Below are 24,595 nucleotides of genomic sequence, written 5' to 3' on the forward strand. Positions count from 1 at the left end.
GAATTCCGATCCTTTAGCAAAATTATGAAAAATGCAATAGAAGCTCTAACTGTGTCCTAACTTAGACACGAATGGAGCATTATTTCCAATAAGGTATGTTAATGCAGAAATGTGGAACTTATTAAATGACCTGTACAGTATATTTAATACATTTAGAATTTTGGTCTTCAGCATAACAGCAACCATAGGTTTAATAAGAGAGTGATATCTAGTTCACTAGAAATCATGATTTGAGAGTATTTTACATCAAACATTGAGTTTGTTCTGCTTAGTAAGCCACTAGAACTGGTTCAACATTTAGTTCTGAAGAACTTCTGTATGTCTAGATTGAAATAAGTGCTCAAAGTTGAAAAATCAGCCACTTGTTTTTACCTATCAATGGGGTACATGGATCATTCATGTAGAGGCTCATGGTGCATACAGAGCTTGATGAGTATTGACTTTTATCAGGGTTAACTGTAAACAGGACTTGCTGGTTACTCTTAAGGGCTTGCTAGAAGCTTCTGTGATGTGAGCCAAAGGTCAAGAACTGAAGGAATGTTGTTCTATCACTCTTTGTGTGATGCTTGTGCACCCTATGAGGAGAAAGAAAGTCCAGTACACTCCTGCAAAGGGATTGTGGAAAGGAGTCGTCTTAAATATCCCACATGTAAGAAAGACACCATAGACAGTGTGGGTCTTCTATGAAACCTATTGCACCACCACTCCAAACGCAACATAGAAGTAATCAGTTTCTCTCTTTGCGGGTGAAAAACTATGAAATAACTTGCAGCTTGGGAGTGTTTTGTTGAATGAGGAAGCCTCTTCTAAGAGAGAGCATGCCAACCGGCACAGGGCTGGTGTTAAGGAGCTATTCCTGATATTTTGAATAACTATGAGATTGCATTGAATTGCATTGTTTTGATGAATTGTTTTGTTTAAATTATTGTTTTTGATCTTATAGTCATCATAGTGATCATTTTTTAACACTCTTGTTACTGTGAGCCACTTTGAGCTTAACCTTTGTTGAAAAGCAGAATAAATATGATGTGGCTGAGTTCTGTGTACACCTATGGGATCCACATAACAATCTCTGCAGATGTTATTTTCAGGCTGAATGCAACAGAAGCATTGGCTACCATTGTCACAAAACATAGATGTAGCTCAGTGGCAGAGCATGCAGAAAGTCCCAGTTTCAACCCCTGGCATACCTCCCATTCTGTGATTACTTTATGAATAGGCAACATGTGTTGTGAAAGACCTTTGAGACCCCAGAGAGCTGTTACCAGCTAGAATGAACCATACTCATCTAGATGGATCAGTGGTCTGAGTCAGTATGAGGCAGCTTCATAAGTTTGGAAATTCTGTAAAATTCAATATTTTTTATTCACACCCAGTTACCAAAGTAGCAGAAACCAATAAGGTCCCACAATCAACTAAGTTAGCAAATAATACTATTGCGATTACAAGGTTAATTGATAAAACTACCCTTCATTAGAAGACACTTCCAAGCCAATCTCAACATGTTCATCGAGATATGAACATGCTAAGGTATGCTTTCTCAGATCAACTGATTTTTTTTTTGCCCAAATTCTATATATACAGTATGTGAAATATTAACCTTTATATGAGACTGATAATGTTTATTTTATGGATATATATCCTGTCTTTGAGAAGACATTCTCCCTCTTGAACTCTGCAATGTCTGGCTGACATTACATTGCATGCATAGCCCATCCTCTGCTTCAAAGCTCATTCTCCCAAGAAGGTAGAAGCAAAGTTACAGACCCATGTCAAATAGAACATTTTGGTGGGTCACTCCTGTATTAAAGAGTTAGTTTTGCAACACCTGTGGAATTATTTCATCTAACCTCTTAATTTGCCATGTTTCTTACAGATTTAATCCATCTTTGAACTATTAAAAGATCAATGAACAGATTCGATTTTTTAAGAACTGTGTATATGGTTATCTTCACAAGTGTACTTCTGTTTCTGTTATCCATGCATAGTAAATGCAATGGGAACCCAGAACTGGAGGAACCAGACAGACTTTTCAGAATTCATTCTCTTGGGATTTAGTGATGTTCCTGAACTACAGTTAATTTTCTTTTTGATGTTTCTTCTGGTCTACACTGTGACCATGACTGGAAACCTTCTGATTGTTGTTCTTATCATATGTGACCAGCATCTCCATACCCCCATGTACTTCTTTCTGGGCAACCTTTCATGCCTGGAGACCTTCTACAGCTCAACCATAGTACCCAGGATGCTAGCAAGTTTCTTGACTGGAGAGAGGACAATTCCTATGTGGGGCTGTTTTTTACAATATTATTTCTTCGGCTCTCTTGTGGGTTCAGAATGTTATCTGCTGGCTGCTATGTCTTACGATCGGTATTTAGCAATTTGCAAGCCTCTTCACTATTCAGCCTTAATGAATCATACGTTGTGCATACAGATTATGATGGGATCGTGTGCAAGCTGTTTTCTACTTAACACTATAACAACATATTTGATGTCCCAGCTATCATTTTGTGGTCCTCGTATTCTTGATCATTTCTTCTGTGATTTCACCCCGGTTATAAAGCTTGCCTGTGGTGATACACAACAGATGGAATTAATGGCTTTCTTCCTCTCTTCCCTAATAGCTCTAGCCCCATTTCTTTTGATTTTGGTGTCCTATGGTTTGATCATCTCCACTGTCCTAAGAATTCCATCAAACACAGGGAGACGAAAGGCCTTTTCCACTTGTTCATCCCATCTTACGGTGGTTATAGTTTTCTACGGAACCCTTGTCATTGTCTATATGTTTCCCAAAACAAACACATTGAAAGACCTGAACAAAGTCTTCTCCATCTTTTATACAGTTCTAACCCCCATTGTCAATCCCATTGTATATTGCCTGAGAAACAGAGAGATAAAGGAAGCTATGAGTAAGCTTATCTGTCAGTTGTTTAGTTTTGTAAGGAGAAGTACATTTTTCCACAGCAGCTTTGGGTAGAATGAAAAAAGAATTTCTGATTGTGAACTGATATAGGATAATGTCTGGGTTAGATCCAATGAATTGTTTGGCAGATTAAGGCACTTCTGACAAATAACACCTTCTTATGAATAGAAGACATTCCTCCATCGGAGAAAACTTCTTAGAATCACCCCTCTATGTTGAGTGAGTGAATAAATATTTCTGGCCATCTCAAATGATATCCAGCTAACTTCATTATTTCCTTCTGACCCAGCTGAAGTTTAACCAATGTGAAGAAAATATTTTTGCTTAATCTGTTGCATGAACATAGAAGCTTCTCTATGTGTTTCATATCAGTGTCACTGAATTGCTATCTACTATTGGAATAAGAAAAATGATGACGGTCATGTCAGCATATGAGCTCATCGCAGCTGCAGACAGCCAGCTTGTTGACATCGTGTGATTTGGCTGACTGTGGGAAACAGTGTTCCAGTCAGTTCACAGGGCAGTTCACCGGAATTTGCTCAGAGTGTAATATGAGACCTTCCTCTTGCGATTGTACAGGAAGTCTTTCTTACTTGTTTGCCGATGTTTGAAGAGAACAGACATGTTTTCTGTAATGCTGAAGAGTCAGAAATAAAGGATGTAAATAAACATTTCTGACTATCTCCTTTCCCTGCCGGGGGAGCAGGAAGGAGTGGGTGTGCTCTTCCTATGCTGGGAAGGGTCGCCTATCGAGACCTAGCCTAAGCTTGCTGGGGAATGCAGCCAGGGAGGTCAGCGAAGACCAAACCTGGTGCCTAGGAGAGTTGCCAGCTTCTCCCAATATAGGCTTGATTTCCAACAGGTCAACCTGCCTTTTAGGAGACACTGTTCCACAAAAATATGACCCCGCCCCAAAATAAGAGGAACTGGACACAAAAGCAGTAAGGTGAACAGCAAATGATTTAATAAGCATTTTGGACCCTGCTAGACCTTCCTTGGGGAAAAATAAAATAAGTTTATAAAATAATAATTACAAAACAGAATAGGTTATATAACTACCATAACAGTCTTTTTAGATTTCATTACAAGCTAGGAAAAGAAAACAATGTCCTTTTCATGAAAGCATCACAAATAATATAAGTTGATAAGACAAAAGCAAGGAACAACAAATGATATATACAGGGATAGACTGGACAGGATGGGGGGAAATGAGAAAAAATAAAGTTTTTTTTTTGTAAGACATGGTCCTCAATGGTGGGGAAGAAGAAAGCTCAGAGACAGCATAATTGTAGGAAGAAGGCAAAGTACATAGTGGATGACTGTAATAAAAGGGAATATGGAACAGGAATGCCAGATTCCTGCATGATATGCATAATATACTCATAATATCACAATACAAATCACCTTATAAAATTCCTACTACAAAGCCTTTGGTTACATCCATTGCCTATTGAATTGTACACTGCATTGACTATATATGCCATTTTACAATAAAATGATAAACAACAGATAATAAAGTACTCATATTCTCTGTGAGAGCAATCTTATACACAAGAAGCTGGTATAAAGCAAGCCAGCATAAGTTAACCCAGTGTAAAGTTATGTCAAAACCATACTCTGTTAAGGAGCAAGGCAGCTGCCAACCCAAGCCTGTCAGAAGGAAAACAAGCTTTTAAAAAATAACCTGACTTGTATTATCCATCTTTCCATGTCATGCTACTGCCTAGCTCTGTCACTGTCATGCCGCCAGAAAGCCCCTTTTGGTGGGAATTACACTGGTCTCAGCCCAGCTGAGTTGGGAATCAACTGGCTGAGCTGAAGATCCACCACATCCTAACTCACTCATCCTAGTGAATCTTGCCATAAGATTGCCTCCATCCTTTCTATTTTATATACTTTAATATATCCCAAATATAGATTCACTAAATCCTGCTTTTTATTATTTCTCCACTCTATTTCTCCACTTATTTGTCTTCACATTGTTGTCCATCTCTGGTTCTGATTAAATTCAATAGATTAACCATATATATTAGTTAGCCAACAGTCTGTTGAGATTTTGGCATTCAATCCTTCTTCCTGCAGTTAACAATTTCCAATGTTATCCCTCTGAACTCTATCCTTAAGATATTGAAACAATATCACTAGTGGGTCATTGGGAAGATCATAACCCAAAATATCCTTTGTTTCACTCAGAAGTAAACTCAAATATATCTGAATTTTCCTGCATGACCACATGATCTGAAATATGTCAATCACAGGAATTTTGTACTTCCAGCAATTATTTGATGTTCCTATTTAATCTGTTTGGTGCCATCCCAGTCATCACAGAAATAAAGGACCAGCAAACATCAGTATGTAACTCCATCCATTAAAAAGCCCCCTTAAGCAGCTGCTGCTACAGCAACAGCAATCACCTAAGCATGCCTTAAAAACATGGGATTCTTGTTAGGTAGGTTTGCCATATATTGAACAGCAAAAAAGAGGCCAGCCCAAGCTGCTGCCAGCCGGAGCAGGAAAAAGAGGTGCACAGGTCTGAGGGGCTGCCACTGCCATGCCCATGCGCCTCTTTCCCTGGCTCAGGCTGGCAGTGGTCATGGTGTGCAGAGAAACCTGTGCCCAAGCCCAAGCTGGCTCCCAGAGAGGAATTCATACCTGCTATATAACAACAGTGTGGCATGGCAGTTAAACTAGGGATTGTGCTTCAGTTTGTCATCCAAACTGGGAACAGTAGTTAAGATCTCTCCTTAACCATGGTGTATAGCCAATAGGCTATGATTAGTAACATTAACCATAAACCCTAGCATAGATGTGCATATTCACGATGTCACGGTAAAGAATATCTTGGCTTACACAGATGTGTGGACAAAGCTTCTGCACATTATCCTAAAAGCCTGCATTTGCTTATGACCCTCCGTAAAGATTCCTTCACCTCTTTGTTCCTTAGGCTGTAGATAAGTGGATTGATTAGAGGGGTTAAGACTGTGTAGAAGACTGAAAAGATTTTGTCCACTTCCCGCAGAGCTTTCCTTTTTGGAAGTGCATATACAAATATTAAGGATCCATAAAATATAGAAACCACAATAAGGTGGGAAGAACAGGTTGAAAAGGCCTTTTTCCTCCCTGTTGAAGATGGGATCCGTAAGATGGTGGCTATTATACACACATAAGACATCAGTGTCAAGAGACAAGAAGGAATAGTGTCTATGGCTGAGACTGTAAGACCCACCAGTGTCACCAAAGTGGTGTCACTGCAAGACAGATTAATCACTGGTGTCAATTCACAAAAGAAATGATCAATTTCACTGGGACCACAGTAATATAGTTGTGACATTAAACTTATTACTATTGTCATAACTGTAATCCCACATAGCCAGGACCCAGCCGACAAGAGAAAGCAGAGTTTCCCATTCATAAGAGTGGCATAGTGGAGGGGCTTACATATGGCTAAATAGCGATCATAGGACATAGCAGCCAACAGGTAGCATTCAGCTACAACTAGGGATCCAAACCAATATAGCTGAGTGAAACAGCCACCAAGAGATATAGTTCTATCCCCTGTCAGGAAGCTGGCTAACATCCTGGGAAGGAGGGTTGATGTATAGCAAGTTTCCAAACAGGACAAGTTTCCAAGGAAGTAGTACATAGGAGTGTGAAGGTGATGATCAGAGATTACCAGAGTGATGATTATGATGTTTCCAACCACAGTCACAGTGTAGATGATTATGAACACCATGAAGAATGGAATTTGTAATTTGGGGTCATTTCCAAATCCCAGAAGGGTAAATGTGGTTATTGCTGTTCCATTGCTTATTTCAAAATTCTCCATAGGTTCACTGGAGGTTAATTGCTAAAATTGTTGTTTCCCCAGAATGTTAATATTTCAGATTTCAATGATTGCAATCATTCGAATGAAATTTGGAAGAATTTTGCCTGTAGTTAATGATCATGAAGTGATACATCTATTTAAACGATGAATCGTGGATATAGTTTGAACTGGAGATCAACTGAAAATTACAACTCGGTTGTGCGGCTCCTTGTGTCACTGTTGACATCTCATCATCAGTATTTTGCAGACCAGCGAATGCTTATTGATGGCACGCTATATATACTATAAAAAACCTTTACAGTTTAAACAGCACAGTAAAAATATAGAACAACAAACTGTTGGTGGTGGGTCTGGTTCTCTGACTCCAATCAAGCAGGACTATGCAAAATATGAACTCCGGTGCTTCTAATACATCTTCATTCACTACAATGAAAGGAACACTTTTCAGTGCACTGCCCATTTTACTCAGAAGATTGGATACAGTCCATGATAGCTACCTTTAGCTCCCTTGGAAATAAATGAGAGATTTCAGTCATGACTAGCATGTCTCATTGATTTCATTGGGACCAAATTCAACTAACTTAGCCTGAATCCATCTCACAGGTACCCCCTGAGGCTTCAATCATATTCACTTTCCACAACATGGAATAACTTCCCAGTAATATGCTCCTACACTGCAAAGCAGGGGTGAGCTGAAGGTAATGGCTTTTGATTCCCATTTGTTTGGCATCAACATTAAATACACCTGCTGAGAGATAGAAAACTTGAGACAACCTGAAGTATACTCTTATATGAATGGACTGCAAACTCATTTATTTTTTGGTAATGAAAACAGCTTAGACTTGTTCCTTCATTCTATCTGTACACATTTAAAACTAACTGTGGTTGGTATATTCTTTAGTTCTTGTTTTAAGTAGATTATGATTCTGGCCATGCTTCATGTAGGGAGAAAATATGACTAAACATTGCCACAGAGGAAGGGCTGTTTATGTTGGGATTTTTATGCCTACATGCCATTTGATGCAGCTTCTCACAAAAGCAGTTAAGAAGTTGACTGAAGGCCAAGAAGACTGAGCAGAGGGGGTTATTCTGCCTAGAGATATGGGAGCTTGGATACAACTCTGCTATTGGTCGAGGTCTCCACATAGGCATGATGACTCATGACCTTCCTTGGCTGGATAGTTGGTTGGTCAGTGTATGTTCTGAGAGCCATCTGGAGTATGTTAAGTGAGAGAGTTAAGATCCGTGTCTGTATCCTTTATATAGTAACTTGTGAGTCTGCTGTAAATAATAAAACACCTATAAGTTACTGGTAGCAGCGTCTTGTTCCTGCTTCATCCTTCTGGAAGTCCGCGTATGCTCTGCTATACAGTGGTACCTCAGGTTAAGTACTTAATTCGTTCCGGAGGTCCGTTCTTAACCTGAAACTGTTCTTAACCTGAAGCACCACTTTAGCTAATGGGGCCTCCTGCTGCCGCCCTGCCGCCGGAGCTTGCTTATCCTGAAGCAAAGTTCTTAACCTGAAGCAGTATTTCTGTTCTTAACCTGAAACACTATTTCTGGGTTAGCGGATTCTGTAACCTGAAGCGTATGTAACCTGAGGTACCACTGTATTCAACTGCAATCCTGCAACAGGTTAAAGTTGTGAAATACCAATAGTTTACAAGGGTCTTTCCTCCTTACTGGCACCCTCTCTCTCAATTGAATAACAGTTTGTAAAGAGGGACACACACCAAAGAGTAAAATCCAAGGAAGCAGAAGACCATCAGTTGCTGCAGATGTTTGAAGCTAAGCAAGATAATTCAGAAGTGATGAAGTGATAGATAAGTAATTGCAAGGAGAACAAATGTAAGAAGTATCAAATAACAGCATATTATTATTATTATTATTATTATTATTATTATTATTATTATTATTTAAATCTGCCTTCTGGAATGGATTCCTGGATAATTGCAGTTTCTTGAATGCATTTGTATTTCATTTATCAGTGTCCAATACAATGTTCATGAAAATGGTATGCACTGTGATATTTGAGGCCAATTTGGGTGTTTTTCCCCAAACAAAAAGGTCTGATGAATTTCAAGGGGAAATCAAAAAAAGGTTAACAAATCTTTAGGGAGAGTCATGTGAGAGCCACAAGAATGCCATTCAGAAAATATATCTGTTTTACTCATGTTCCATGGGCTACAACTCAACACAGTAATGCTAAAGTAATTGAAATTAATGCCCATTTCTGTGTTGCCAAAGATTGAAACTATACACCAACTTTCCTGAGAGTGCCATTCAACTTAATGGGACTTCTGTGTACTCATGTATAGGTCTGTACTGTAAATGTTTGGCAAATAGTGAAATTAATGTCCTGGTTTTTGCATTGCAGAGGAAAGACAATTGGAGCACACAAACACATGCAGAGAGAGAGAGAGAGAGAGAGAGAGAGAGAGAAAACTTTCTCTTTAAGTCATTTGCTTTTCCAGCAATGATCTGTAAGTAATGTGAAATTTTAAAATAGGCAGACATCTAGTGAAAATAAGTGATTGGGTGTGAGGAGAATAATAATAATGTTACCATTCCTCTTGACCATCAGATGGAACCAAGGCAGAACAACTTAGTGATTCATTTCCTCAGCTGTGATGATCACAACTTGTCCAGTCACTTCACATGACAGCATCTCATGCTAACATGTTTTGCAAGAAGAGGGATTATATAAGAAGTTGGAAATGGTCACAGGGGATCAGTATGAAGATCAACCTCTTGAGTTTTCCAAGAAGAGCTGCACTTAAATTGCTCTTCTGGGAAAAGGAGGCATATTCCCTTTGTAAAATGATGGTTCTACTTTAATTAAGAATGTATTGTAGGTATCAATATTGTGCAGTTTGAAGTGATTGGAAGCTTAATAACGCACTCCGTGTGTGTGTGTGTGTGTGTGTGTGTGTGTGTTTCTGTAAATGTTTTTTTTATTGATTTTACAATTTTAACTTCAACAATTATTCTTTGTAAAAAAGAGAACAAAAGCAAAAACACAAAACAGAAACAACAAAAACAACAACAAAAATATAAAAACATAAACATCAAACATCAACACTTTTTCCAATATATAAACATCATCTCTTTCTTTTGGGGAGGTTCTCTTTAACCTCCTGACTTTCCTCCATTCCCTTTTCTGGTTCATTGAATGTATACATTTTCTGCATAATTATAATTAAACCTCTTATTCTTATTCTCATTATTTTATCAACATTTAACTGATTACCATCAAACCTTAATATCTCAATTCGAATTTCCTTTCTTTAACTTTATCTCATTTTTAACTGCTTGCAAATATTTAATCAAAGCCTCCCAATGTTTCTACTTGTTTGCAATATTTTTGTTCATACACAATAAAGGTTTCCCTTTTTTTTGAAATTTTTCATTATCAATCTCTCTAAGCTTTTCTGTGAGTTTAGCCATTTCAGCATAGTCCATCAATTTCAGTTCCATTCTTCTATTGTTGGTATCATGTCTTCCTTCCATTTTGGGCTAATAGAATCTGGGCTGTTGCTGTTGCGTACATAAACAATTTATTATTTTCCTTCAAGATCTGGCTTCCTGTTATTCCTAATTCTGTTTTTTTAATAAAAGTCAATTTAAACATTTTCTTCAATTCGTTATATATCATTTCCCAGTAACTTTTAACCATTTAACGTTCCTACCACATGTGGTAAAAGGTACCCTCTTTTTCTTTGAATTTCTTTGAATTTCCAACATTTATTAGAACTTGTTCTATACATTTAGCAAGTTTTACTGGTGTTATGTACCAACAGTACATCAATTTCATATAGTTCTCTTTCAGTGTTGTACATGCAGTGAATTTCAGATTCACCTTCCAAATTTCCCCCAATCACTCATTTGAGTATTATGTCCCAGATCTTTTGCCCACTTAATCATCACACATTGAACCTCTTCATCCTTTGTTTCCCATTCTAGCAGCAAGCTGTACATTTTCTTCAATAATTTTAATTCAATAATCTTTTAAATCTAGATATTGAGTAACTTTTTATCCTCTTTAAAAATCTCATTTAGTTGAAAATATTGTAACTGATCTGTTATCTTTTCTCTTATTTCCTCAAATTTTCTTAATTTTAATTGATTTTTCTATTATTATTATTATTATTATTATTATTATTATTATTATTATTACTGAGATTTTCAGTTAAACAGAAAACATCATGTTTTAACTAAAAACTTTTGACTGTTTGTTTTGGTTTGTTTTCTGTTTAATTGATTTTCCATTTCAATTAGGAGCTCTCTATATGTTGGCCAATTTGTCCTCATATTTATCTTTTTGAGAGATATTGCTTCCAGATATTGCTTTCAGAGCCATCACCCTTTCCAGATGGCGAATTTGAAACTCAATAGCCTCATCACATGATCAAATGCTACTTTAGTTTAGAGTAACAGAAAACAATCTAGAGGCAATCATTAACCCATTTAGGAGCTAAAAAAACTACAGTGGTAAAACCCTGTGTTAGCAATACACATTTAGACTTTTTTCATTTTAAAGCTTCATTAATACACAGGAATTTTCCCTTTTTAGTGTCAATTAAACCAATTATACCTAACAGAATGTGTCAGTGGGTGCTGTGAAAGTGTGGCAGTGAGGTAGAAATAATTACACCTCAAAACTTGGTTCATTTGGAGGGCTAAACTGACTTCAGTCTATCATTACTTGATGAATGTGTGGTGCCAGGTGTTGGATGAACAACACTGTGACCATATTGGATTCTGTGGTTTGTAAGAAGTCTATCAAAATTAGCCAAGGACTGGTTCCAATATTATCAATTATTTGAAACCTTCAAATGTGATAAATGTGATTAAAAAAGAGGATTTTGACAGAGATTTCCAGATTTGAATCAGATCTAGTAAATTCTAAAACTAAAACCCTCTCCAAAACATACCAACTCCTCCTGGACTGGGAAGTCAAGGAGGAGGAGGTTAAGTCCACAATGATCACATGGGTCCAAGTCTTTGGTTACAACATAGAGATGAGCCAAAGGGAACACCTATGGAAAGTAAATTGGAACTTTACGGCATGCTACACGTTAAGGGAGAACCTTCAAAAGATGTTATACCACTGGTATCCAACCCCTTCTAAACTCTCCAAAATGTACAAAAGTGTGTCTAATATATGTTGGAGATACGGAGAACCAGGTGCTCCATATGTGGTGGGTTTATAAAAATATCAAAACCTTCTCGAATGACATACATGTCAGCTTCAAATAATGTTAAATGCATCCTCCCCCCCCCCAAAAAAAAACCAGAATCATTTTTATTGGGTATTACAGGAGCAGGTGTAGCCAGGAAGATAAGGAAAATCTTTCTGTATGCCACCACAGCCACGATAGTACTTTTAGCAAAACATTTGAAGCGTGACCAAATCCCCATCAGATCAGAATTGGTAGAAATTACTAAAATTGGTAGAATATGCTGAACTAGATAGTCTCTCAGAAAAGATTAAAGATAAGCAAAAACGGGAGTTCATTGATAACTGGAAACCTCTAAAGAATTACTTAAAAAATAAGTGTTGCAATCTGAATTCAGTGGCAGCTTTTGAATAAGCTCTGTAAATAAAGGTTAAATGGGTTAAAGTAGAGTGATATACACAGATATAAATATATTATAAATATATATGATTATATAAATATAATATAAATATATATGATCTAGAGTAATATACATAGATGCATATTAATATTTTATTATGATTTTGCTGATAAATTTAGGTAATAGGTTGATGGGAGTGAAAAGATGTTGAGAAGGACGGGAAATCAAATTTATGTAGATATATACTTCTTTGTTGGAATTTTTATTTTGATGAGTTTGATCTACAGTCTATAAAATGTCTTTGATGTATGGATGCAACTACAGTTAATAAAGCATAATAAATAAATAAATAATAAACCTACAATTAAATCATCAATTAAAACAGGCAGCTTAGGCAGACAGCTTAATAGGCCAGCTGAATGTTAATATATCAACAAGAAGTGCATTCCATAATACCTATCAGGGACTGGGCAGAGGAGAAATGGTGGAGACCCCCTCCCCAGCTTGACCCTTGTAAGGAGGAGGAAGAGGAAGACAGTTTAGATTTACAACAGGGGTTTTAGGGATGTCATGGCTCAGAGGCAGATGAGGGTGTTAAAGAAATTTGCCCATAAATTGTTGCCTTCCTTAAGTGATTTGCAACTACCAAGAAGGCACGTTTTAGGCTCTTAAATGTTGGGAGTAAAGAACAGAGACCAAACCGGGAAAATTTGTAGCAAGGCGGCTTGTAAGCCTGATCTTTATTGAAAACAAAGAAATGACTGTTGCAACAGGGTTCCTTGCTTCACGAGAAGGAATCCCAAAGGCAAGCCCTGATATTTATACACTTGGTTTTTCATACAGGAGAATACAAGTACATGGATTACAGAAGAGACAGACTAGGCATGGCATGAATGGATTTGGAGGTGAGTGACACTTGGGGAAAACATCTGTGTTAACAACAGTTCTTGTGGGTGATTTGCATTGTTTTTCCTGGGTGGTGTCAGTAAGAAGCTTATGCAAACTTGTTTGTGACATATTTACTGATATGTTTTCTTGTTTGCAGAGTGATCGGAGTGACACCTGGAGCGGGCTGATAAGGAGGGAAACAGGATTTGAGCGTTTTGCCTGTGGGCTGTCAAGGATATGCAGGAAGATAGTGATGATCGCTTTTAAATAAAGTTGCATTTTGTGAATGAGAGTACATGTTTTTTGTGAATGAATGTATGAGATTCATGCATGGTAGACTCAATAGATGGCACTGTACCACTGAGGCCACCTTTGACAGGTATCCGTTACTTTATCTTTCCCTTGCAACATAATAGATACATTTTACATTCGTGGAATTACAATTTTACACAACTAAAGTTACATTTGGTATAGACACACAAGCTTCTTTAAATCAAGAGATGTTACAATGTTTCTGTAAAAAGGCAAATTCATATAGTGTGGCAGGAGGAGAAGGGGAAGGGAGAAGGGGGAGAGGGACAAGCAGAATACAAGCAGAATACACACATATGTGAAAACATGAGCATGTACAGGCTACAGTACAGTACAAGAACACATGGAAACCTCTTTATTGTGAGCAGGAAGGATCCGTCCTTTGTTGATACAGGAAAATATACTGTTTTGTTTTAAAATTCTTACAACAAGGGGGAAAGTTGGGAAATAATGGGAGAGAAGGAGGAGGAAACACCAGGGGGTGACAGCTGATAGACACAGTGTCTTTAGAAAGCATTCCAGACCCGGCCCTCTCTCAGAACCCAGCGAGCCTTTAAAGTAGGAGAGCAAAGAGCTCAAAGACAAAGGGCACGTAGCACCACCCACAGGAGAGGGAATGAGGATGACAAACGAGGAACTGGGAGAGACAGGGGGTGGAGATTCACTGTGGACAATGCCATTATCCAAGAGGTTGGGTTCTATAGCCTCTTTCTGTAAATACTGAATAAAAAGTGTATGGTAAGAAACATTTCCATGTCTTTGTATGTTCCTGGGCAACTGGCCGGGAGTCACTGGCAGCAGCCTGACAATACCAGTGCTACACTGGGGGAAAAAATGGATTCAAAGAAATGTTAAATACCACTGGGGGGAAATGGTGCCTTATAGGACCCCGCTGACGATCAGCTGATTGGTGGTGCCTGCAATGTCGCTTTTGACATAGCTAGAACTTTACCTGCCCCACATGTGACATCATGAGTCTCTGTCAGGGGAAAAGGTTGGGTATAAATATATGATGATGACAACGATGATGATGATGGATGGCATCATATTTGCCACATCATTCAAGTGGGAAAGGTGGCTCAAATGAGTAGGCCTTTTAGGTCTAAGAAGGCCATGGGCTGGAGTTTCCTCACTCATGTTAATAAGAAAATGCTTGCATATGTGCCATGGGACTACCATACGTTTATCTGCAAAACCAAAACAGTGGCTAAATAAAAGGCATTCCGGGAATCTGGGGGAAAAAATAGCTCTACATCTATGTTCACTATAGAGTCTTGTAATATATGTATTCTGGGCTGCTTCACATGACACGGCAAATTAAAATGTGGCATGCTGCAAATTGAATAAACATGTTGGATCGCAGAAGCAGGTTACATCAGCTTTACTCTTCCTTATTTACTAACTACAGAAGGCACAACAGTTAATCTAAAATTTATATTAGTCTGCCATCCAAAATGGGGCTTGTAGTTAAGGATTCTTCTAAAGCACGATATGTAGCCAATGTTCTATGGTTACTGACATGAACCATGATCCCCATTTCAGATAAACCACTAAGGCAAATCTTAGCATAATTGCCATGCTGTGTTGTGGTTAAAATACTCAGAAGGAACAGAGAATATGTGAACTTCTTCCTGGGAGCCTACATCCACAAGGTTATGGTAAGGCATACTTGGGCTAATGTTGATGTGTGGACAGGGCATCTGCAAATTATTCTAAAACCTTGCATTTTTTAATGGCTCTTCTTAAGGCTTCTTTCACCTCTTTGTTCCTCAGGCTGTAGATAAGGGGATTGATTAGAGGGGTTAAGACTGAGTAGAAGACTGAAAAGATTTTGTCCACTTCCCACAATGCGTCCTTTTTTGGAAGCACATATACAAATATTAATGATCCATAAAATATAGAAACCACAATAAGGTGGGAAGAACAGGTTGAAAAGGCCTTTTTCCTCCCTGTTGAAGATGGGATCCGTAAGATGGTAGAAATTATATACACATAAGACGACAGTGTCAGGAAAAAAGAAACAGCATTTATGATTGACAGTATATGAACCACCAGTGTCACCAAAGTGGTGTCACTGCAAGAAAGAATTATCACCGGTGTTAATTCGCATAAGAAATGATCAATTTCACTGGGACCACAGTAATATAGTTGTGACATTAAACTTACTACTATTGCCATAACTATAATCCCACATAGCCAGGACCCAGCCGACAAGAGAAAGCAGAGTTCCCCATTCATAAGAGTGGCATAGTGGAGGGGCTTACATATGGCTAAATAGCGGTCATAGGACATGTCAGCCAACAAGTAGCATTCAGCAATTGCTAAGGTTCCAAACCAAAAAAACTGTGTGAAGCAGCCACCAATAGATATAGTTCTATCCCCTGTCAGGAAGCTGGTTAACATTCTGGGGAGGACAGTTGAAGAGTAACAGGTCTCCAAGCAGGACAAGTTTCCAAGGAAGTAGTACATAGGAGTATGAAGGTGATGATCAGAGACTACCAGAGTGATTATTATGATGTTTCCAACCACAGTCATAGTGTAGATGATTACGAACACCATGAAGAATGGAATTTGTAATTTGGGGTCATTTCCAAATCCCAGAAGGGTAAATGTGGTTATTGATGTCCCATTACCTTTGTAAAAATTCTCCATAGCAATGGTCACTGAAATTAAATTGCCAAAAATATAGTGTCTTTAGGTCATTAGGTGTAATATTCCAACTTTCATGAATTGCTGTTATTTTAGAAAATCACTTCAAACAGAAATTGGAAACATAATCTTAATGGAGTGATACATCTTTATCAAGCATGAAGCATGGGTATAAGTTGGACTGGAGAATCAGCTGAAGATTGCATCTCAGTTGTGAAACTTCTTGTTTCACTTTGAGCAACTCATTTTCAATATTCCCTAGATCAGAGAATATTTATTCATGTTAGGCTATATATACTAAATAAATAACAAACTTTACAGTTAGAAGATAAACAATAAAATAATAATATTGTGCAACAAGTTGTGGATTGTGGGTCTGATTCTCTGGCTACAATACAGTAGGACTATGAAACATAGGAGCTCTAATGAATCTTATGTTTCATTCACTACAATGCAAGGACAGTTCCCATTGAGCTACTCACTATAGTCACAGGGCTGGATACAGAGTATTTTAGCTGCATTAAACTCCCTTTGAAATATGAAAGATTTCACTAAGGACTAGCATGTCCCATTTATTTTACTGGGACCAAAGTTCATCTAACTTAGCTTGAATCTATCTCAAAAATTATTACCCACTGAAGCTTCATTCACATATACTTTCCACAATATGGAAGAAATTCAATGTCATATGCTCCTGCATTGCAAAGCAGGAGTGAGGTGAAGCTAATGGTTTCTGATTCCCAATTGTTTAGTAATGACATCAACATTAAACTCACCTGCTCAGAAGTAGAAAATTTAATATAACCTTGGCTATTGCATTAATGGACTGTAAACTCATTTTATTTCTGGTACTGAAAACAGCTTAGACTTGTTGCTCCATTCTGTCTGTATGGCATTTACAGCTGGCTGTGTTTGATAAATTCTGGGGTTCTATTAAGAATAGATGTAGATCTTAAAAGCCTGAAGTCTGCCCACTCTTTGTGTAAAGGTAACAGTCATAGCTACAGGGGAAGGGCTGTTTACAAGGGTATTTTCTCCTGAATGACATCATCCCTCTCAATAACAGTGATAAGGTCTGAGAAAAATAATAAAAAATTACCGGTACCTTTCCTCTTTACCACCAGGCAGAATAGCTTAGTGATTTATTTCCTCAGCAGTGATGGCCACATTATGCTGTGTTGCCACTTCAACATAACTGTAACTCATGCTAATATGTTTTACATGAAGAGGGTTTAAAAGGTGGTGAATAGCCACAAGGGATTAGTATGAAGAAAAACCTCTTGAGTTTTCTAAGGACTATGCTTAAATTGTTCTTCTGTGGGGAAAGTTCTACTCTAATTATGCCTGTGCTGATGGGTGCTGTGAATGCATGGCAACGAGATAGGAATCTTCAGAATGTTATGTACTTAGATGGCTAAACTTAGTTTGAGCCATCATAATTTGATGGATATATGGTACCAAGTGGTGGGATGGAACATTGATTGGATGGCACTGTGGCCAGGTTGGATTCTATGGTTTGTAAGAGTCAGGCAAGGGCGTACTACAGTTAAGATAGGCTGTTTAGGTGGGGACAGGAGCAAGCTGGTAGTAAATCAGATTGTGCAAGTTGGAGTTAGCACAACCTGTATATGATGATGATGGTGATGATGATATAATTATTTATTTCTTATACCCCCACCCCTCTGACTGGGTTATCCCAGCCACCCTGGGCAGCTTTCAGCAAAAATACAGGGGGGAGGGCGGAATCAAACAGTAAAAGCTTCCCGAAACAGAGCTGTCTTCAGATGTCTATGAAAAGTTATATAGTAGCTTTAACTCTGACATCTGACAGGAGAGCATTCCACAGTCCTTCTGCCTTGTTCCCTGTAATTTCAATTCTAGCAAGGAGGCCCTTGGAGCTGGACCTTGGATCTGCCTGCTTTGAACAATGGGGTGGAGCTGTTCCTTCAAGTATGCAGGGTCAAAGCTGTTTAGGGCTTTAACGGTCAACACCTTGAATTGTGCTTGGAAACATCCTGGGAGGCAATGTAGATCTTTTAGGACCAGTGTTATATGGTTGTGGTGGCCACTCCCAGTCAGTAGTCTAGCAACCACATTCTGGATTAATTGCAGTTTCTGAGTCACCATCAAAGGTAGCCCCACATAAAGTGCAATTGGGAGATAATAAGAGCATGCACCACTCTGAAGAGGCAGTGGGCAGGAAGGTAGGGTCTCAGCCAGCATACCAGATGAAGTTGGTAGATAGCTGTCCTGGGCACAGAGTTGACCTGCACCTCCATAGATAGCTGTGAGTCCAAAATGACATTCCAGGCTGTGCACCTGGTCCTTTAGGGGTCATGGGATTTTTGTCTGTCACAAACTGTGGAGTTTTGACTCCACAAAGTGGGAAGTGACAGAGACAGGATGTTTGTGTTACTGTGTTCCGTGAAGTGGGACTATTATCCTTTGTTCTTTCTCTTTGCTGTCTGATGCTAGAGAAAGAGGGAGCCATTTTGCAGTGCTCCATGTGTGTTTATATGTAAATAAAGTAGATTAGCCAAAATGCTGAGTTGCTGAGGTCTGTTACGCAAGCTGCAAAGACTCTACGGATTCTCTAAGTGTTCCAATATCTGTTGGCATCGGTCACTGTCATGTTCGGGCTGAAGAAAGCATTTGAAACTCTTGAACGATTGACCAGGACAGAGATAACATGCTAGTTGGGCATGTGTCTCTGCCAGGGTCCTACCTGAGTGTAGGACGAGCTCCTGACAGGGAGTCCCTCACACCTGCATGCCTCCTATCCCCCAGAAACAGTATCCCTGTCTTGTTGTGATTCAATTTTGATCCATTAACTGCTAGACTTGCCAGAGTGTCACGCCTAAGAAGCACAGCAGCTCATCCCTACAGGTCTTGTCCCATGAATCAGTTGCCAAGACTGAAGGTCATTGTCTTCCCACAGCCATCTAAGTTCCCTCCTCTCCAGGGATTTTCCCAAGCAATCAGAGACTGAGCCTGTGTGAAGCCAACATCTTCTACACCCTATTCATACCTTTACTCATTCTGGGAGACTAGCAGGGAGAGGAGCTTGTCACAGCAGGAGGGGGAGACACCCATGACTATGCACAAGCCTGATTCATCTCTGCCTCTTGGCCTCTGTCCTCCCCTGCTGCACTTCCTGGGCTTTGAGCCTTCTTCCCTTGGTAGTTCTCCAGCTGGTTCCTCCCATTCTCTGTGTCCAACCAGTCCATGGCAGGTAGAGAAATGAAAAAGTTGGCAGAATGCCCATAGAGATGGAGCCTCTCATATTTCAACAGGAAGTGCATTCAATAACCAACTGAAAAATCTTGATGAGTTCAAAGAAATGTTGAAGAACATTGGGGGGGGGAATAGTACCTTGCAGCACCCCAATGCTGATTTGCTGATCAACAGTATGTGCAAACACATTTTTGTGGTAACTTTAGCTTCCCCACATCTGGCATCACAGTGTCATGCTTCCCATGCCATGGAAGTGGAAGTGGTAGGCCAAATGAAGACACTTTTAAGGCTGAAATCATGTTATAAAGAAAACACTGGAAGGAACTGATACATACTGATACTATTATAGCGATGCAGAACCCTTTTCAGCTCAAGAAACACATTCCCTCCTAAGCTTCACAAATGATCTTTTGCCGTGGGGGTTCAGCCACGAAACCCAATGAGAGATCTTACAGTTTGACCCACTTGCAAGCCAGGCTTCACAGAAGGTGATTACATAGTGCTGGTTTCCCTAAACATCATATAAGGACAAACGTGACTCAAAGGTTCACCACTTGCAAAGCGTCATCTGATTCAGTTGATTGATTGATTAATTTATATACCAGCCTTTATGCAAAGATCACAGGGTGGTTCAGAACATAAAAATACAAAATGTGAGCACAAAATACATAATAAAACAAATGAAAACAAACTAATAACCCCACTCCCACAAACACATTTAAAAGGCCATAGACTATTAGTCAAAGACCTAGCTATAGAGAAGTCTTTTGCCTGATGCTTAAAGCTATATAGTAGAGGCACTAGGCAAGTCTCCTTGGTGAAAGAATTCCAAAAAGAGGGAACAACCACAGAAAAGGCCCATTCTTGTGTTGTCACCTTCTGGACCTCTCGTGGATGATGGAGTGATACCTCTTTATGAAGAATGGATATAGTTTAGACTGGAGAATCCACTGAATATTACAACGCAGTTCTGAAACTCAATAGCTCCTAGAACAGAGAATATTTATTGATGGCAAGCAATGTGTGCTAAAAAAGGAAGGGGGGCTTGCCAAATCAATAGATTCAGTAAAGGGTTAGAATTTGAGCAAACTCATAAATACAAGAATTTTGCAAGGGCTGGAAAGAACACCAGTTAGCTTCCTCATGAGTAGAGTTGCCACCTTTGTTCTGGCAAAATACAGACCAGGATTGGGTAGTGATTTCCCCACCCACCCACCCGATGCTGGAATGACTTCAAAGCAATCCATTACAATGACATACATGGTTTACCGTGTTTTATTCAATGGAAAAACATAGCAAAAGTACTGTTTACAAGTATAAGAAAAATATTCCATATTACATGGATAGCTTGGCTTTGTAATGCTAGCTGGTTTGACACAAACCAGGATGAAACATCACAATGACGATATATATCCCAATTCAGTGGAAACTATCAGGAAATGTTCCAACAATGATATTGAAAGGAAACAAAAGCAAAAAACCTATTTGTTTTGGCTGAAGGTTTTAGTCAGAAAGTCACTTTGTGTTGAGTCAATAATCTCTCCCTCTCTCTCCTTGACCCTCCATAAGGATATTTTGTCAATCCTTGCCACATTAAACAAATAATTCAGTGGAAATTGACACAGGACAGATGAAAGTTGACTGAAATTAGATCATCACTTTTTATCAGTTCCTCAGAGCACCAGTTCTGAATATCAGCACAACCATTCCCCATCGCAGAGAAGATCCTCTCCATGCCCCCTAGAATACTCAGAATGTCGGAAACAGCATAGTAGGTAGATCAGATGTCCTAAAATACAACCACCCATCTTGCACCCACTCCTTTTCTCCTGGCTAGGAGCAGAGCAAGTATGAGCTTCTCTGTGGGAGCCTGCCCATTCACAAGGTCATTTTAAGGCATATTTTGGCTAATAGTGCAAATTATGTTAAAACCCTGCATTTGCTTATGACTCTCCTTAAAGCTTCTTTCACCTCTTTGTTCCTCAGGCTGTAGATAAGGGGATTGATTAAAGGGGTTAAGACTGTGTAGAAGACTGAAAAGATTTTGTCCACTTCCCACAAAGCTTCCTTTTTTGGGAGCACATATACAAATATTAATGATCCATAAAATATAGAAACCACAATAAGGTGGGAAGAACAGGTTGAAAATGCCTTTTTCCTCCCTGTTGAAGATGGGATACGTAAGATGGTGGCAATTATACACACATAAGACATCAGCGTTAGGAGACAAGACGGAATAGCATCGATGACTGAGACTATGAGACCCACCAGTGCCACCATAGTAGTATCACTGCAAGAGAGATTAATCACTGGTGCCAATTCACAAAAGAAATGATCAATTTCACTGGGACCACAGTAATATAGTTGTGACATTAAACTTACTACTATTGTCATAACTGTAATCCCACATAGCCAGGACCCAGCCGACAAGAGAAAGCAGAGTTTCCCATCCATAAGAGTGGCATAGTGGAGGGGCTTACATATGGCTAAATAGCGGTCGTAGGACATGGCAGCCAACAGGTAGCATTCAGCAATTGCTAGGGTCCCAAACCAAAAAAACTGTGCAAAGCAGCCACCAAGAGATATAGTTCTATCCCCTGTCACGAAGCTGGCTAACATCCTGGGGAGGACAGTTGAAGTGTAGCAGGTCTCCAAGCAGGACAAGTTTCCAAGGAAGTAGTACATAGGAGTATGAAGGTGATGATCAGAGACTACCAGAGTGATGATTATAATGTTTCCAACCACAGTCACAGTGTAGATGAATACAAACACCATGAAGAATGGAATTTGTAGTTTAGGGTCATTTCCAAATCCCAGAAGGGTAAATGTGGTTATTGGTGTTCCATTGCCTTTGTCAAAATTCTCCATAGCTTTGGAATTGAAATTAAAATGCTTAATTTCTACTATCTTTAAGTGTAAATTGCCAACGTTCACTAGAAATTTTTTTTTATCACTTCAGATATGCAAGTATTTCTCCTATGGTTAATCTTGATGGAGTGGTATATCATTATGAACAATGAATCATGGATATAGTTTGGGCTGGAGAATCTGTTGAAGATTTTGACTTAGTTGTGAAGCTCCTTATTTCACCTTTAGCAACTTGTTAGCAGTATTTCCCATGTCAGAAAATATTTTTTGATGGCAGGCTATATATACTAAATAAACAACATACTTTATATTTAGAAGATGAAACAATATCATAAAAATTGTGCTGCAAATTTTTGTATGTGATCTAGTTCTCTGACTCCAGTCAAGCAGGACTATGCAGCGTATGAACTCTTCTGCATTCACTGCAATGGAAAGAACAGTTGTCAGTGTGCCACCCATTATATGCATAGCACTGGATACAGAGTAATTTAGCTGCATTAGACTCCCTTTGTAATAAAGGAGAGATTTCAGTCAAAGCTAGAATGTTCCATTGATTTTAGTGGGACCAAAATTCAACCAAAATAACTTGTATCTCCCTGAGGCTTCATTCACATACACTTTTAACAATATGGAGGAGCTTCTATGTGATATGCTCCTAGGTTGCAGAACATGGGTGAGCAAACGGTAATGGTTTCTGTTTCCACATTATTTAGTAATTCATCAATATTAAATTCACCTGCCAAGCAGTAGAAAATTTCAGTCAACCTGACTTTTGCATGAATTCATTTTATTGCTGGTACTGAAAATAACTTAGAATTGCTATTCTACTTTATGTGCATGGTGGCTGGTAAATTTCGGGGCTCTATTGGAAAAAAATCAGTAGATCTTAAAAGCCTGACATTTGCCCACCCTTTGTGGAAAGGACTGGTTACAAGGGTCTTTCCTCCTAACTGGCACCCTCGATCTCAACAGATTTAGAAATTCATAGGGAAGGTGTATGTTATGGACCTGATGTGCATGTTCTTACAGTTCATTCAACCACTTTTCACCCTACAAGGTAGCTCCTATCACATTGTAAAAAGGGGCTCATGCCAAAGAGTAAAATCTAGGGAAGCAGAAGAACATCAGATCCTGCAGATGTTTTGAGCTGAGCAATCTATCATTTAGAAGGGATAGATAAGTTAATTGCATGGAGAACAAATGTGAGAAGTCTCAAATTATAGCATATTGAATTAAATGAAATAAAATTTGCCTTCTGCAGTGGATCCCTGAATGATCACTGGTCCTCCAAAACATTTCTAGTTCATTTATCAATGTCCAATATAGTTCTCATGAAAATGTTGTGCAATGTGACATTTGAGACCAATTTGGGTGTTTCTCTAAAGGAGAAATGTCTGAAGAATTTCAAGCAAAATCTAAGAAACAACAACCCAGAAACAAAATTTCTATGTCATGTCATGTGAAAATGTGAGGTCCATGAGAGTGTCATTCAGAAAATATATCTGGTGTATGGGCTACACCTCAACACAGGCATGGTTAAGCTCACTGAAATGAGTGCCCATCTCTGTGTTGTCAGAGGTTAGAAAACGTACACCAGCTTTCTTGAGAGTGTCATTCAACTTAATGAGACTTAGTTCTGAGTAGGCATGTATAGGTCTCTATTGTAAATCTTTAGCAAGTAATGGAAACAATGGCTAGGTTTTTGCATCACAGAGGAAAGACAATTGGAACACTGAAAGAAAGACACAGAGAGATATAGAAGACACAGAGAGATATAGAAGACCTCCCCTTTGAGTCGTTTGCTTTTCTAGCATTGTTCTGTAAGGAATGTCAAATCTTAAGTCATCTAGTGAAAAACAGAGATAGGATCTGAGAATAAAAAAGCTACCTTTCCTCTTGACCATCAGATGGAACGAAGGCAGAATAATTTAATGATTCATTTCCTCAGCTGTGATGACCACATGACGCTTTTCTTGCGTGTCTTACATGACTGCATCTCACACTAACATGTTTTGCATGAAGAGGGATTAAAAGGTGGGAAATGGGCACAAGGGATTAATATGAAAAACAACCTCTTGAGTTTTCAAGAAGAACTGTGCTTAAATTGCTCTTCTGGGGGGAAAGTACACATTCCCTTTGTAAACAGATGATGCAACTCTAATTATGACTGTGCCAGTGGGTGCTGTGAAAGTGTGGCAATGAGATAGGAATTATAAATCCTCATAACTTTATGTTCATGGAGGGCTAAACCAAATTAGATCTATCATAGTTTGATGAATATTTGGTGTCAAGTGGTAGGATGGAACATCTATTGG

The 24,595-nt window shown here is 38.8% G+C and overlaps 4 protein-coding genes across 4 annotated transcripts; 1 reads left to right on the forward strand and 3 right to left on the reverse strand.

Annotated features, from left to right (window-relative positions):
- Window positions 1-2,119: 2,119 nt before the first annotated feature.
- On the forward strand, window positions 2,120-2,977 carry LOC310691666 (olfactory receptor 6B1-like; the record flags this gene model as incomplete). Its single annotated transcript, XM_083471532.1, has 1 exon — window positions 2,120-2,977. The coding sequence occupies one exon, from the start codon at window positions 2,120-2,122 to the stop codon at window positions 2,975-2,977; it is 858 nt and encodes a 285-aa protein (XP_083327658.1).
- Window positions 2,978-5,801: 2,824 nt separating this feature from the next.
- Window positions 5,802-6,749, reverse strand: LOC310691051 (olfactory receptor 5AR1-like; the record flags this gene model as incomplete). The annotated part of the gene is made up of 1 exon (XM_083470650.1): window positions 5,802-6,749. One exon carries the CDS (start codon window positions 6,747-6,749, stop codon window positions 5,802-5,804), a length of 948 nt encoding a protein of 315 aa, XP_083326776.1.
- An 8,487-nt stretch (window positions 6,750-15,236) lies between these two features.
- On the reverse strand, window positions 15,237-16,181 carry LOC310691667 (olfactory receptor 5B21-like; the record flags this gene model as incomplete). The annotated part of the gene is made up of 1 exon (XM_083471533.1): window positions 15,237-16,181. One exon carries the CDS (start codon window positions 16,179-16,181, stop codon window positions 15,237-15,239), a length of 945 nt encoding a protein of 314 aa, XP_083327659.1.
- A 5,151-nt stretch (window positions 16,182-21,332) lies between these two features.
- On the reverse strand, window positions 21,333-22,280 carry LOC310691053 (olfactory receptor 5B21-like; the record flags this gene model as incomplete). The annotated part of the gene is made up of 1 exon (XM_083470652.1): window positions 21,333-22,280. One exon carries the CDS (start codon window positions 22,278-22,280, stop codon window positions 21,333-21,335), a length of 948 nt encoding a protein of 315 aa, XP_083326778.1.
- Between the last annotated feature and the right edge of the window lie 2,315 nt (window positions 22,281-24,595).

This window comes from Podarcis liolepis (assembly GCF_965112155.1).
Source record: "Podarcis liolepis genome assembly, chromosome: 13".
NCBI classification, from domain to species: domain Eukaryota; kingdom Metazoa; phylum Chordata; class Lepidosauria; order Squamata; family Lacertidae; genus Podarcis; species Podarcis liolepis.